Genomic DNA, 15,008 nt, shown 5'->3' with positions numbered 1-15,008 from the left:
ATGGGCACAAACCCGCGGGCCTGGCCCTCGAGAAATCGTTTCTTTTGCGGAAAGAAAAAGATGGGGAATTGCGCATGTACACATCCATTTTGTCTGTGTTGCGTATCGATGATGAGAGTCTGCCAAATTATCAAGGGAAACGGTGGATGTTTTTTGCCCTTGTCTCAAACCAAAAGAAAGAAAAAAGTAGGATAATTAGCCTTTATTTTCCCTCTGCTTCTTCTTTCTCTTCTTCCTCATCAACTTCTCCAAAAGCAATCAGTCGTAACCTATTGCTCTCGCCCCCCTCCCCAAGGGCCCTTGCGGAAAGCTGCTGGCACGACTAGGATCCGTTTGTCTCTCCTGGTGCCGTTTGCCGCATTCTTTTTCTTTCGGCCGTGGCCAGGCAGCCCCCAGGTTGTGTTTTCAAGACCAGACTACGCCTGGTTGTCACTGACGACACGGGTGGAATGAGTTGATTCGAGTCAGCAAGGTACGAATACCTACCTACCAGGGCATGGGCAAAGTGCCATTCTGCCCAGCGGATTTCCTTGTTGCAAGGAAGGACTAGAAAAAGGAAAGAAAAAGCAAGTATCCGATCCACGAGCTCGGAGGGATCACAAATGGTTTTTTTCTCATTTTCTGATGGTTTCCTTGCGACCAGCCTTGTTGGTCCATCTCTCCCGGCGCTACCACCTTCGGAAGACGGCAATCCCAGCGAATAGGAGAGGGATTCAGTACTTTTCTGATCTTTGTCAAAGGAGGGACTTGAAAAAGATTCGATAGTAACACTGTAACGAGCCGCGCTGGGCACGGAGCCTCAGGCCAATGAGCCACAGCTATAGGCGATTTGCGGGCGGGAGTGTGAAATCTCACCTTCTGCATGAATCCCTGTCTGGCATATCCCCGAGAGACGTGCGTGGTATCGAAGATTGGGCAGCGAGATGAAGGGGAAGGGGGAGGGGAGGGGCCGCGCCAGGCTTGCTGTTTGATACACCTACTACTGTGTAGGTAAGGTACGGATACTGGCACACTTGGGCTTCAGGCACCATGTTTCTCTCTCGGTTCCCCCCCAAGAGAAGAGGAACTCTCACAAAGGTGGCGCTGTCATGCGGCGGAAACGAAAAAGTGAAATGTGACGGGCGTCCCGAGATGGGGTATCCGCGCGATTGGGGCGGACGATCGCCCGGGTAATCCACCCCGGCGAGGAGACCAGGGTTGTCAACATTCCTCGAAATGGGGTGTCCACAGAGACGGGGCGGAAAAAGAAAGCATTCCGTAGCAAGCGATAGCATGAAGTGAGGGACACCCACCACCTAGTCTACGCTCGCAGCAACACGGTAGCACGAACTGACACCATACCATACATATTTCGCTTCTCCTTGCACGTATCGCTGTTCTTTTTTTCCTCTTTCTGTGCAACCATGAGAGCAGAGCAAAATCTTCAAGGATCACACCCCCCTTATGACGCTCATGCTGAGATAGTATGACGGATTGCTACAGACACACATACACACACCCTTCTCTATGTCACTCACACATACTTACCTACCTTAGTGTTGCCAGTGACATATATGGCTGAATATCTGGCTGGATCTCATAGTAACTGCCTAAGACCTTCGAGCCTTGCCGAGAAGAGTAAGACATGATGGGGGACAAGGCACGCAGAGCCAGAACTGGGGTAACGGGAGGGACATGAGGGAGAAGCAAAAACTTGCTATAAATGAATTGTTGATCCATCTTATTGCGGGCAAAAAAAATACTCCAGGAGACTTTTTGGAGGGGCGGCCGGGCCTTCTTTTCCTTTCTCTCTCCCTTGCCCTGAGGATCAAAGACAACAAGCTCCAGCTCAGCTCATGCTCTCCACCCCATTCCCGTTCTGTCGTCTATGCAGCCCAAGCCAGCCCTGCCAATTTTAAAGAAGTTTGGGACGTATCCGGTACGTACGCAGTCAGCATCAGCATCGGAACAGCCCGTTTGTTGAGTCGTGCCGTGTTGGTCCGTCGGTGATGGTATCCAAAGAGATCCTTGGTCGCCAGGAAGGAAAGCCGAAGAAAGCAACTCGGGGTGGATACAAACAGAAAACAAACAGGTCTAGAGTCTGCGACTTGCCGACAGATCCTAGATATCCGCGCAGCTGAGATGACGACAGATCGATCGCTAAACCTCGTAAGCTCTTTTTTTTCCCATTTATTTCATTTTTCACTCTTTACTTTTTATTCGTCTAGTCTTTTTCACGCTTCACCCCACCACCCCGGGTATCGGCCACACAACAGGACTGACACTCACACACTCTCCGTCTCCCAACACTATCCACCCGGAAGCTTCAAATCAGGACCAACACAAACTAACATGACAAACGCAGCCTCGCCCGCCAAGTCCCCGTGACGCAGGTACTCTCCCGCCACACCAAAATCACAGGAAACACCATCATCGCGCTACAACCTCAACCATGCAGCTCCACCCGCGCACCAGCACGCCCTCGGCCTCGACGGTCCTCCGCGACTTCCTCAACCAGGCGAAATGCACCTGCTGCACGGTGCGCGTGGTGGAGCTGACCAAGCAGCGTGCCGTCGTGGAGTGGGGTTCCGTCCCATACTTCACGGCGCGGGGCCAACGGGCCGAGTTTGTCTATTACACGGCCGAGCGCGTCGCCGACGTCCGGCCGGATCTTCTTCGGACCTGGACGACGGGACGTTCGGGAGCGGGAGCGGGAGTGGGGCAGCAAGGCAACGGCAACGGCAGAAAGGAGGAGACGGCCGAGTGGATCCGCGACCGACTCCGCGATAGCTGGCTCGTCGAGCAGCTCGCGTACTGGGTCGAGTTTCTCGAGGAGTGGAAGTCGTACCGCGAGTGGTATGTGTACAAGCCCGAGTTGTTCGAGGGCAAGGAGCCGGATGTGCTGAGTCCCGGCTGCGAGGGCTGCGTGAAGCCGCATTGGCCCGGCGGGTTGCGGCGACGGGCTTCATCTTGCGCTTGAATATGTGGGCATGGAAGTTCACTTGCGGTGAAGGCCTTCTAGGATATGGCATTGGCGCTTGCCATGGGATCATAATGGACGGACTGCGTGGTGGGCAAAAAACAAAAGGGAAGCGGTTAACAGGGCTGGAACCGAGGGGCTCGCTTATTCGTTTCTTTGGGTGGAAAGTGCTTTATTCCCTCGGCTAGTGCGTGAGGCTTTGGGACTTACAAGGTTTTTAATCATCGTTTGTGATATCATTTCTCACCTTTGAGGGATTCCGGGAAGGTGGTGTCGTTGGACCAGGGGGAGGGAACTAAACGGGTGATTGGGGGTGGTTGCATGGTGAACGGGCGAAAGGTCTGCAACGAGACGAGTCGGTATGTTTGCTTCAATAACCAAGTAGGTAGCCGTAGTATTAGCTTAGGTAGGCAGGTAGAGTAATTGCAAACGTGGGTGATGTTATAGATATGTAGGTGTACACGTCCAACCCGTCCTGCTTCGACTATTTTCAGCTGTGTCTCCGTCCATGGACCCGGGAGAGCAAACATCGTCAACACCCGCGCTATAGCCCTCGTCTCTCCGTACCATCCACACCTTTCTTGTCAGTTCCAAGACTTTTGTTTGTAGAGTTACAACCAAATGACGGTCCCCCACGATGCAGTCTTCCCGCGCGCCCGCGCCGGGCTCGCATACCAATGGTCATGCCCCCGAGTAACATGTCCCGCATGGGAGAGACAAGGGATGTAAGTAACAAGAGGCGGAGAGACTTCAAGATGAGCCAAGACAAGCCATGGGTGGAATCCCGGCCGCGGAACCGGGGACCCCTCATTCCCCGAACAGATTCTCCCCCATGTCCCTGTACTTTTCGTCCCTCCCCTGCGGCAGATCCCCATCTCTGAACCTGACCACCTTCCATCTCCCGAATACGTAGGTAGTGTAAGCCACGTATGGGCGCCGTCGAACACAGAATCGTGGCGCCTACACGAGTAAGTATGATAGACTTTTGACGGTCCAAAACTCTCGCATCAAAAGTAGGTACGGCTGTACGAGGCAGTAAAAGAAGGAAACATTACTTCACTCAGATCTCCAGATCTCTTATCCTTGACGGCACCATCTGATCATCCCGATTCAGTAATAATGATTCCAAGCAGTATGTCACTATGCCGTCCACCTATCACGGCATACCATGCTTCGAACCCTCGATACGGGACTGCATCAACGTCCTGCCCAACATCTTGGTCCCTCGCCCGGTATCTGCCATGCGATTCTCGTTCGACCAAGGACTTGGCGTGCCACGCCTTCAACGTCTCCCGGCACCCTTCATCCCAGTCGTTCCTCATATCCTCCTGGTTCGCCTCCCAGTCTGATTCACAACAGAAAACTGTGCGTGGCAATGACATGGTGTATTGCCGATCTTCAGATGCAGGTTGGCACGTGGATAGAGACATTGTTTGGGTCCACGTTTGCCCGCCAGCCAGCCACGTCAGAAGCCGTTCATCTACGGACGTACCCGCGCATCGATCCAGCGGGTACTATCGAAAACAAAATTCCATTACTGACTCGATCGAACCTGCTCGGGACGTCATCAGAGAAGTCAAATACATGGCTTCTATCCCGGAGCTTACCGTCCTCCCGTTCATAGCTTCCTTTCGTTTCCTTTCTTTTCGATATCAAATCTGGCCGCCCCCTTTCCACTTCATTTCCCCCTACTACCCTGGTAGACTACCAAGCACTTTAGATCGGACGCCGTCTAACGGGAGCTTCCGTCCTGTCAAACCTTTTCCATACATGGTGAATCTGGATCTGAAATCGCCATGTTTAATATTTGGGCTCCCTGAACGCCTTTTAAACGCCTCTAGTTGAGCCTCAGCCCAACCGCCTCCTTGCCTCAAGAGACGTCACAGTCTCCTAGTTACCCCCGGTGCTTGAGTCTCGGATAGCGACATGATCGATCAACCAGAGATGATCTTGAACTGCTTCAGGCCATCGTAACCGATTTCATGTATCAGCCACCTTGAGCCAGTACACCAGGCCCCCAAAATCCGAGACCGAATCTCTCTCACTTCTTCTTCCCTCCAAAGACAAGCAGAAAAACTCTGGTTAAAGAAAAATGCAAGAAAAAGCAATTATCTCAAGGATTCGGAACGCCGTCCTACCATCACACACCCCTGCTACCCATCCCTTCATGAGCACATATCCCTGCTCATCAGCAAGGATCATGAACATTGTCCCCAAAAAGACACATCATTTTCGCAACATCTGTGCGTTGTTTTGTTGGCGCCGCTGTCCTAGGGACCCCCCTCCTTCGGCTGGCCTTGCGCTCGCATGCCACGATCTTGGGATCTCCATCTGCCCGCCACGTCCCCCCCTTGGGCTTCCTTTCTGGATACTCCGTCCACTTCGGCTCCGCGGTGTGCTGTTACCCTCCGTCTTCATTGGCTCGGAGAAATTTGATACCGACTGGAACAAAGCGTGGTCGGACATTTGACCATATCGATCGTGAGATCGCGAGATCTCTCTGTTGCTGTTCCCTCCGTCTGGAATCGAGCCGTGGTGGAGGGGAGTCATCGAGTCGTGTACGGCGGCATATGTGATACTCTACCGATCTCGATGGCGGTGACATTTCTCAAACCGAGAGGCTCGCTGCATCGTACACAGTGATGTGGCTGGATGGGCTTGCATTAGATGATCCGTCAAATTTCTGCCACTCCCCCTTCTGCAGCATAAGCATCCCGCATAAAAGCCCACGCAGACGGACGATGGAAAGTCAGCAGCCACCATCCTCACCCACCATCTCAATCCCACTCGGTTGTGAGATCACAAATCGACGCCGACTTTGTGGACGTCCGAGGTGGAGGGGGAAAGAAGCATAAGGTCGCATGCCCCAATGCCTTGTCGTCGCGCCGTTGTGCGTACCCTCGCGTCGATGATCGCCCGTGCATATCTCACAGTGCATTTCTGTCTCGTGTAATCCATGTGCTGCTGTGCCACATGCTCGTCATGTGGTCTGTATGTGGGCGCGTCTATCATCGGTCTGGCAGCGAGGCAAAGAGAGACTTGAGACTCGAGACAGACAGAGGGAGACAAGACATCTCAGTGCAGGGGGGCTTTGCCATTGTGGGATGAACAGGTGATCAAACACAGACAGGACCACGAAACATCGGATGGCAGGAAGACCTCCATCAATGCAATAGAACCGTTCTGTCTCCGCCGTTGTACCCAAAGACCTTTTCTCTCACGCGCGCGGCCTCTCTCTATCTGTTGTGGATCTCAGAGTATGAGGTTTTTCTTTCTCCCCTCGAAGAACGTTCTGCCGAGTCCTACACCACGCACATCCAAGTCACCACGTCCCTAGCATCTTAGAATGTGTCTGCCTGCCTCCGAAAAGGAGTTGAAGGTGACAGGGTCGTGTGAGCGGTATTAGTTTGGTACCTAGTCTGGCAAGAATAAGCAACGAAAACGCAACCTAGCCTTGCTAACCCCGTCGAGGGTGTAACCCCTCCCCATCCAGAAAGTTTCCAGAAAAGCAACAACCACGTGTGACGATGATTCGAAGGATATGATTCCCAGAATTCTGCCAGCGCACAATACTCCGTACACCACGAACTGGACATGCCTCTCTACCCAGTATCCGTAATCTCGGCCATGTATCGCGGCATCGCCGGTTCGTGGAAGCCGCGGATCAAATGCTTTCCCACCTTTTCCCCCCTTCCTTTGGAATGCAGAATGCCGAATGCAGAAATGACAAAAGGCAGAAAGGGAAAGAGACGAGAGTTAAGAGACAAGGAATAAAACGAAACGTCTGAGATTGGAAAGTTTCAAGTGAGACGTTCCGTAATCTCTTCAAAAGAACTCGAGAAGAGAGAGACTCGTTCCCTGCAACCCGCCATCTCCGACCTTTTTGCCTGAATAATACCCTTTTCTTTCTTCCTTCAGCGCCTTACCTTGTCTCGCCCTGCCCTCGACAAACAGGCCCTCTCGTTGCTTCTTCCGAGATACCAAGACTCATCCAATCTTTTAAACTTTTTTGACCCCTTCACTTCCAAATTCCCGCTTCTCCCCGGCTCGTCGCCCCTTCACTCATGTTCATCCGGCTCTGCAACTCCCTCTTACCCGGCCGATGATGCCGGAGAATTATCAATATCGAAATGGGTCGTTCACGTCAGAATCACATAGTTCGTCCGTAGTTTTTGATGACCAGCCCATCCGTCGACCGTAATCGGCGAGAAGTTTACCAAGATCTGCCCCGGCAATGCGGAAAAGCAAAACGAAATCGACCGTTACATGTAGTTCGCTGGGCTGGGTTGCATGGATAGGGACTTTTCAATCTCCAGCCCAACCCTGTGATCCACTCCCTCCCCGAAAAAGAGGTTCTCTTTCTCCCTTTCAGCCCTGGCCCTGGCCCTTACGCAAGGCACGGGACGATCCCCCCTTCGGGCTCCGGGGGCCATCTTGCTGGTTGCTACCCTGTGTTGCGAACTATCGGATGACACGCCGGCCGTACCGAGGTCGGTCGAGTTCTAGATTCGAACCTGCGTGGGGGGAACTCCCGAATGGTACGGGACGAAGAAGATGAGTGTCCATACTCGAAACAGGATCACCAGAGTCGTGAGGTCATCTATCGATGAGTTAATTTGAGGTCTTGATCTCTAATGGACTGATGCTGACGGCTCTGATGGTAGGCTTTGCCAAAGAAGAGTTGGGCCCGGGAAGGCATCTATCTACGCGACGGAACAATTACAGTTCCGGCATTGAGCTTTCCTACAACCTATAGACTCTGTCATCCTTCCACCGCGTCGCATCTGGCATTGAGTTGCAATCTTCCTGTCCTTGACGTGACTCGTATTGTCTTCACTCATGGATTTGAGGTCTAAGTATTGGATACGGGCAGAAGGAGTGAGTCGGGCGCCAATGAAGGGCCAGAAAGACTGGTAACTGAAGGAATGAGGCTGCGATGAATAATTCTATATATTTACTCATGAATGTCAGCGTCTGGACACAGCAGGCTAGTGCTACACTGACTACGTTTTCGACCCCTTATGGACGATGTCCCGAATGACCATTTCCTTGCTCATCGTTTCACTTGGGTGATAGATACAACGGAATGGTACTCGTACGTACATGAACAATTTTTTCCCCCCAATCATCAGAAGAGAGCCGTCGGCAAGTTCATGCGTCACTCATTTTCGGGGGTATAGGTTCTCTTCATATCACTCCTCGACTACAGCTGATTGTATTGCCTTGTAGTCTAGGCTGCTAGGGTCGTTAGAGGAAACCCTTTCAGACATTACTTTAAGGTAATTGGAGCCTGGCTGGACGCGGTCTCAATCGGATTACTGTCAGTTCGAACGATTCGGTGTGGCGTTCGGCTCTGAAGGTTGCCTCTGTCTTGACATTTTGACGCCTGCCAATGCCAAGCAGCCATTTCCCTCCCACTACGACTGGCCAGTCATCCATATATGTAAATTTACAACACGACTAGAAGTAATATCGCAAGTATCACATAGTGTCTGGGCGCACGTAATGGTATCACATACCCCAGATATCTACCGGGCGTAGGGCTGACAAGATCGGCAAGATCTGCTCCGCCCGGGGCAAAAAACGTCTCCTCGAGAGCCTCCTCTATCTAGATCTCGAAATCTTTAGGTCTGTAAATAAAAGATTAAAGGCAAAATTGCACATGATGATTCCACGGGCTACAACACATCTCCAGGTCTTTTCTTGTATTTTATCTCAACTTCATCATAATCAATAGAAATCATCTGTCCAGAATGAAACCCCCCATCGTAGGCCTTTTATTCTCACGCGGTTCTGCGCCCTTTAGCTATTGGAACGACCGCGCTCAAACATTCAGAGCATCGCCGCCCACGGTCTTCGATAACCAATCCATCGAGATTCTCCAACAGGCAATAGCAGAGCCCAACGCCACGCGTCAAATATCGTTCCGCCCCTTTGAGGTCTTCTCAGGCAACGCTCGGCTGCTCGGACAAGACGAATGGACATGGCGTACGATTCTAATTCCCTCTTCCCGACACTGGAAAGTACTTGTGTAGACTTACATCTCACCACCAGGCGTAAACATATCCGACTTCAGTCTTCCCCACCTCACCCAAAACACCACAGAGGCAAACCTAGGCCGAAACATCACCGAACCGCACTACATCGCCACCTCATACTCCCTATCCTGGCCCCTCGGAGGGAACCTCTCATCCGGCGGTCTCCGCGGCTCTGATTCTCCCTTTTGCGTAACGTCTCTAGACGTCGAGTTCTCTCCCAACGTCACCAACCTCTGGACCGAGGAGAATGGCAACAGCACGGACTGCGAACCCGTCCTAGGCGAAGCATGCCTCGAAGCCCTCCACGCCTCCGATAAGTCCCTCACCCGAGATAGCTGCGACGGAAGAATGCCCTCGTGGAAGACTATCCCGGAGTGTAATACCACGTTCGGGTATGGTGCCGTGATTTATGGAGCTAGGACGAGTAACCTCAACCCCAACGTAACGAGTAATTCCACCCCAACGACGGGGGAGAGCACGTCGCCGGTCACAAGTGGGAGTGAGATTATGGGGTTCGGGAGCGGGTTGATTGATGGCGGGGATGCGAGGCAGGCGTATTTGAATGCTTCGAACCGCGTGCAGATTCTGATTTTCAATACGTGGGTTGGGGAGGAGCGGTGGAATATCAAGTTGGCGAGGCCGAATATTCACTGTATGAGGGTGAATTCGACTCAGGTTGCGATGAGCAGCGCATTTGGCTCGGTTTCTTCGAGTTGGGGGCCGTTGTTGGTTGCTGCTACGGTGAGCATGTTCATATTGCTAGCTTAGCTTGGAGAGACACGAGAAATTTAGAAGTTTACTGAATCAGCACCTATATAATTCAAATACTCAAAATCCCGCATGGTGTTTCCCCTCCTCCACTAATCTTCTCTAGAGGTTACCTTTCGTTCGATGTTGAGACTCAGGCGGAAGAGGTGCCGTGAGAGAAAGGCTGAAGCAATAGTAGAAAGGAGCAAGATTGAACGAGGAGAAATTCAACATCGCACTGCATGGAAAGCTTTGCACTTTTAACCGGTATTCACGATGTACATCTACCGCGAAACCAAGATCCAAAAAGGCAAAAGAGTTCACCCCCCCCCGGTGGCGAACGGGGGCTACATCTCTGGCGCACATGCTGGGATTTTTCGTTGACTCGAACTCGGGACCTCTAAGCCTTCACCGATTAGGCTGTTCGTGGACTTCAACCACTCCACCACCCAGCCAGTTTTGACCTGACCTCCCAAAGGGAGGCGCCTGCTGGCTGGTGACAGGAATGGGACTGAGGGGGGCCATATACCCTTCCCGTACATTCAGATGGAAGGTAGGTGGGCAGGTACCTCGAGGGCCTTCCTTCCTTCCCCTGATTCATCAATCTCGTCTAGAGAAAACGGGATCTCGTACATGAAGTTCAGGTAAGAGAGGGTACCTACTAGGTAGGACGCGGCGGCTCATACATGGATACGCGGTGAGGCTTACACATCAAATTCGTCGCGAATAATCGCGACCTACTAAGGAAGGTTGTTTGTGCGACTATGAGGATGCGAATCTCATACACATCCAGACCATATGCTTCCCCCCCGGGACCATCCGCATCCTCCGGACTGTCGTCCCCCAAAGTTCGTCCCGGGCCGCACGAAACTCCCCGCCAAAGAAACATTCCTCGCCGCCTATCTTACCCACCAACCTACTTGACCTGAGTAGAAAGGACCATTCTGCCTCGCTCGGCCTACCTCGAACTAAAATTGGCAAGTAATACAGCCAAGGAACCCTCATCGTCCCACACAAACCATCGTAACCCCGGGTTTTTTCGAGAACCTCAGCCTCACTGCACAAACACGACCCGAGACCGAAACCGAACGAGACTCACCTGTTGGCAGTCGCAGCTACAGCCACTCTACCCTCCCCCCCTTTTCTACGGCTCCGAGGTGAGATGCAAATCGCCTAGGAAGAATCAAGCAAATCTAAGGTCATTATAATCGAATAGTTTCGTTAGGGGAAATCGGCAGGGAAGAGGAAACTGATTTCACTCGCCAACTACCTCGTACGCAAGCAAGGTAACATTGGTTAAGTCTCAAGCTTCCTGTAGTAACCTCAAGTTAGGAAATAAACCAAGTGTTAGAAAGCAATAGAGCATCAAAGAAGACGTTGATGAATAATTATATATGCTAAACGCCAAACATTGGCTGTATGAGCCATGTCACCCTGCCCTTAGATGAGACAATGACATGAACGCTTGAAATCCAGCCCCTCATCAGAGCCATTCTCATTCCATGGACCTGTATGGGGAAGAAGGAGAATATGAGTGACCTCCCTATCAAACAAAGGAGCCTCCCATCCAATGGAGGAAATTAGACTACCATTTGTCCAGAACGCCCGTTGTGGCTTTCCCCCATTCTCTTCCTTCTTTCGTGAGCCTTTTCTTTCCTGTTCCGTATAGATCAAACATCCTGTTGTCGGTTGATGCCGTACAAGTACACAGAGTTGTACCTCGTCGTCGTCTCTTCATCCTCTGTTCGTGGTCGTCGTTGCGGTCGACACAGGAACCCAGCCCGGACCGCTCGTGTTACATCAAGTTGTTGTATTGGGTCATGCCTTGCCGCCTACATGACGGAGCACTCGCCCTCTTGTTGCTTGCCGATCTTGCTGCGAGAAATACGCTCGCGCTGCCGGGGTCCGTTCTTGCCGGCGCGCTTAAGGTCTTCGAGCCGTTCACGTGCCTTGGGGAAATCTTGGGCTGTAAAATGGGTCAGCATACATCGCAAACACACAAGCAATTGCAACTTACCAGCTGCTCTCCAGTACCATCGCTTTGCATCCTCCATGTTGGCTGGCACACCAATGCCCACCTCGGTAAAGTAACCCATCGCGTACTCAGCCTTGGCCAGACCGGCCGTGGCAGCCTTGCGCGCCCACAGGTAAGCCTCGGTATCGCTCTGCTGCAAGACGTTATCGGTGCCAGTAAGGTACCATCCACTGAGTGACAGCTCAGACTGGTGCTCGCCTTGCTGAGCTGCGCGGGAGTACCACATAATGGACTGGCGGGGGTCAACGGGGCAGCCCATCAGACCATACTCGAAGGCGCAACCGAGACGATATTGTGAAAATTTGTAGCCGAGGTCAGCCGCCTCTCGGAACAACTGGAAGGCATAAGCTTCGTCCTTGATAATGGCATCATTGGGGGCTGCAGATTCGTAGAGCAGACCCAATTCATGCAATGCGTGAGGATTTTCCGCGTCAGCTCTTTCCGCAGCTCTCTTGAGCCACCCTACAGCTTCACGAGGGTTCTTTGGCTGGCCAAGAAGCCCCTTGAGCAAGATCATGCCAACCTTGTACATGGCTGGCGTATCGCCGAGCGTGGCAGCTCTCTTATACCATTGGATCGCCTTGAGGGGATCCTTTCTTGTGCCGCCACCTTCTTCGTGGCCAATCTCACAGCAGACTGCCGTCCTGTACGCCGCAGCCGCATGTCCGAGCTTAGCAGCCGACTGGTACAATGTGAAAGCCTCCTTGTTATCAGGCTCAAGTCCAAACAAGCCACGGCCTAGGCAGTCGGCATAGAAGAACATTGCCTCAGAGTTTTGCGCGCTCGACAGCTTCTTGAGGATCTTGTTTGCGTCGGCAAGATATCGCTCCCGGGCACGGGTCTTCATCTTCGGATCGGCAAGATTCGGGGCCAGAACATCGGCCGCCTCCACCAGTCGCTTCGCCAGTCTCATGGCAGTCTCTTGATCATTCGGTGTTGACTTGACAACCTGGCGTAGACGCTCTAGCTCTTCCTGGGTAACGGGTGTTGTTTCTTGAAGCGAAGCCTTGCTAGGTTGCTGAGGGAGCATTTGCTGCTGAGGCAGAGGTGCGCCGCCAGGACCGGCAGGAGGTGTCGGCACGTTTACGCCAGGAGCGCCGGCGTAGTTGCGAACAGGCGCGGGCTTGTCATTCATGTTGACCATGGAATTCGGCATGTGGCCAGGTCGGACGGGGGCCGGATGAGATGGCAGAGAATCGGGGCCTCGATTAGGAGAAGGGCCTTGGGGCAAGCCAGGACGCCCCATCTGCGGGTTCTGTGGTTGGTCCCAGCCGTTGGGTTGGTTATACACGTCCTGGTAGCCGTTGCCCATTGGCGGCATCGGAGGAGCGTCGCCGGCCATCTCAAACACAGCCTGCTGCGACTGTCGGAGATCTGGCTGCGATTTGGTCCGACTCATCTCCGGAACGCGCTTAGCGCCCGGCTGCGTGTGCTCGGCAATGCCTGGGCGCATGTGCTGTTCGAAAGAACCACGAGGAGCATGCGATGGTGCCCCATTGTAGTCGGGAGCATCGTGATGCCCATGACTGTGGGCGCTTTGATTACTCATGCGAGAAGGTTGGTAATAGGCGTCGTAGACGTCGCCGAACGACGCCCTAGTGTCTCGGTATCCGTCCTGATCGCCTCCGAACTCTCCATGTCCCCCATACCCTGCATTCTGAGGCGGAGGCAGTTGCTGCTGCTGTTGTTGCGGCGGCGGAGGCATCGGGTTTGGGGGATACATGCGCTGCGGTGGCGGCCGATTTCCTTGCGCTGTTGAAGGCCGAGGAGGAACACCACCACGTGGCGGTCCCCCTGGGCCACCATATGTGTCCTGGCGTGGCGGAGGCCCGCGCCTTTGCGCTTGGTCGTTGACCGGCATGGTCATGCTTCTAGAAGGTGGACCGAAGTCGTCCCTCGGAGGGCCTTGCTGGCCGTAGCCATCTCCTCGGAAGTCTTGTCCGTAACCTGGCTCAGGACCACGCCGCGGGTCAGAGTAGCCACGGGGTGGCGGCGCTCTGCCATTCGGAGGTCCACCAGGAGGCCGCTGCTGGACAGGTTGGGATGAGATGTCGATTCCGGCCATCTTGTTTAGAATCGCATTTTCAGCATCTAGGTCCGTCTTACGGCCTTGTCCTGGAAATGACGGGAAAGCGCCACCACTGAATCCCTGGGCGCCAGGAGGACTGATCGGCGCGTGTTCTCGAGGACGGTTTGCTAGGAATGGTTAGCATACAAGGGCACGAATGGCACGCATGCAACTCACCAGCTGGATCTGAATTGGCCGATCGCTCGTACGGAGCGGGACGGCCACCCCGGCCCATGGGAAAACCTCCTCGGCCTGGGGGACCGCCACCGCCACGAGGCGGGTATCCGCCGCGAGTGCCATCTGCGGTCGGAGGACGTGCAATAGGACCACCTCTTCCCGTTTGAGGCGGTCGCCCTCCTCTTGGCGGGCCATTGGGCCCTGGGCCGCCACCATAGTAATCCTGCGGCGGGTAGCCTTGATTCGGCGGCGGACCTCTGCCGTAGTTGGGGTCCTGGTATTGACCGCCATAGTTTTGGTCGTAGCCGCCGTCATCATAGTAGTCGTAGCCATATCCGTCCTGCTGGTAGTTGTCATACTGCTGAGGAGGACCCCGCTGCGCTGGGCCGGGGCCGGGTCCAGGACGAGGCGCGGGAGGGCCACCGCCATAAGGACGCTGACCCGGATATCCTGCCATCGTCTGCTATGCCACCACTTCTCGTGTCGGAATCGTGTCGTGGACTTTTCGATTTCAGTGGCGCAATGTGCGGGTTTCGGTCGAGTGTGTTTTTGGGGTGTATGTTGGGGTAAAAAGATGGGTGGTTCGAGGTCGGAAAAGTGTTGGTTTCGGTAACAGCTCCTAGGCGGCCCGGGATCGCATAAGGTTACCGTAAAGGAGAAAATTAGATGTAGCTCCACAGCTTTGTGGAATTGGACAGACTACAACAGGCGCATAGCTGACGTTGACGAGGAGGCCAAGGGTTGGCGGGGGGTTGTTGTGGTCTTGTAGGCTGGGATTCCGCACGTTTCGGCTCAATGTTGATCGACAGTTTCGGCGGGCCAGGCTATGCGCGAGAGCGGACGATTCGAGTTGGTATCCGGGACGAGAGAATAGTCCACTGCAATTTCGAGGGGTTCGGTGCGCGCAGGACGGAGTGAGCCGAATTTCAAGGGGAGTAGTAACCGATAGAGAGAGAGAGGGAAAAAGGGAAAAGGAGAGAATAA

The 15,008-nt window shown here is 53.6% G+C and overlaps 4 protein-coding genes across 4 annotated transcripts; 3 read left to right on the top strand and 1 right to left on the bottom strand.

Annotated features, from left to right (window-relative positions):
- Positions 1–2,121: 2,121 nt before the first annotated feature.
- On the top strand, positions 2,122–2,959 carry CLUP02_14646 (uncharacterized protein; the record flags this gene model as incomplete). The annotated part of the gene is made up of 2 exons (XM_049293573.1): positions 2,122–2,148; positions 2,345–2,959. 2 exons carry the CDS (start codon positions 2,122–2,124, stop codon positions 2,957–2,959), a joined length of 642 nt encoding a protein of 213 aa, XP_049150719.1.
- Positions 2,960–3,596: 637 nt separating this feature from the next.
- On the top strand, positions 3,597–4,959 carry CLUP02_14645 (uncharacterized protein; the record flags this gene model as incomplete). The annotated part of the gene is made up of 5 exons (XM_049293572.1): positions 3,597–3,652; positions 3,730–3,927; positions 4,024–4,732; positions 4,801–4,838; positions 4,902–4,959. The coding sequence occupies 5 exons, from the start codon at positions 3,597–3,599 to the stop codon at positions 4,957–4,959; spliced, it is 1,059 nt and encodes a 352-aa protein (XP_049150718.1).
- A 3,753-nt stretch (positions 4,960–8,712) lies between these two features.
- On the top strand, positions 8,713–9,920 carry CLUP02_14644 (uncharacterized protein; the record flags this gene model as incomplete). Its single annotated transcript, XM_049293571.1, has 3 exons — positions 8,713–8,947; positions 9,014–9,649; positions 9,874–9,920. 3 exons carry the CDS (start codon positions 8,713–8,715, stop codon positions 9,918–9,920), a joined length of 918 nt encoding a protein of 305 aa, XP_049150717.1.
- Positions 9,921–11,576: 1,656 nt separating this feature from the next.
- On the bottom strand, positions 11,577–14,481 carry CLUP02_14643 (SKT5; the record flags this gene model as incomplete). The annotated part of the gene is made up of 3 exons (XM_049293570.1): positions 11,577–11,710; positions 11,762–13,975; positions 14,025–14,481. 3 exons carry the CDS (start codon positions 14,479–14,481, stop codon positions 11,577–11,579), a joined length of 2,805 nt encoding a protein of 934 aa, XP_049150716.1.
- Positions 14,482–15,008: the final 527 nt, after the last annotated feature.

Source organism: Colletotrichum lupini, chromosome 8 (assembly GCF_023278565.1).
Source record: "Colletotrichum lupini chromosome 8, complete sequence".
NCBI lineage: Eukaryota > Fungi > Ascomycota > Sordariomycetes > Glomerellales > Glomerellaceae > Colletotrichum > Colletotrichum lupini.
This window is presented reverse-complemented; position numbering and strand designations above follow the sequence as displayed.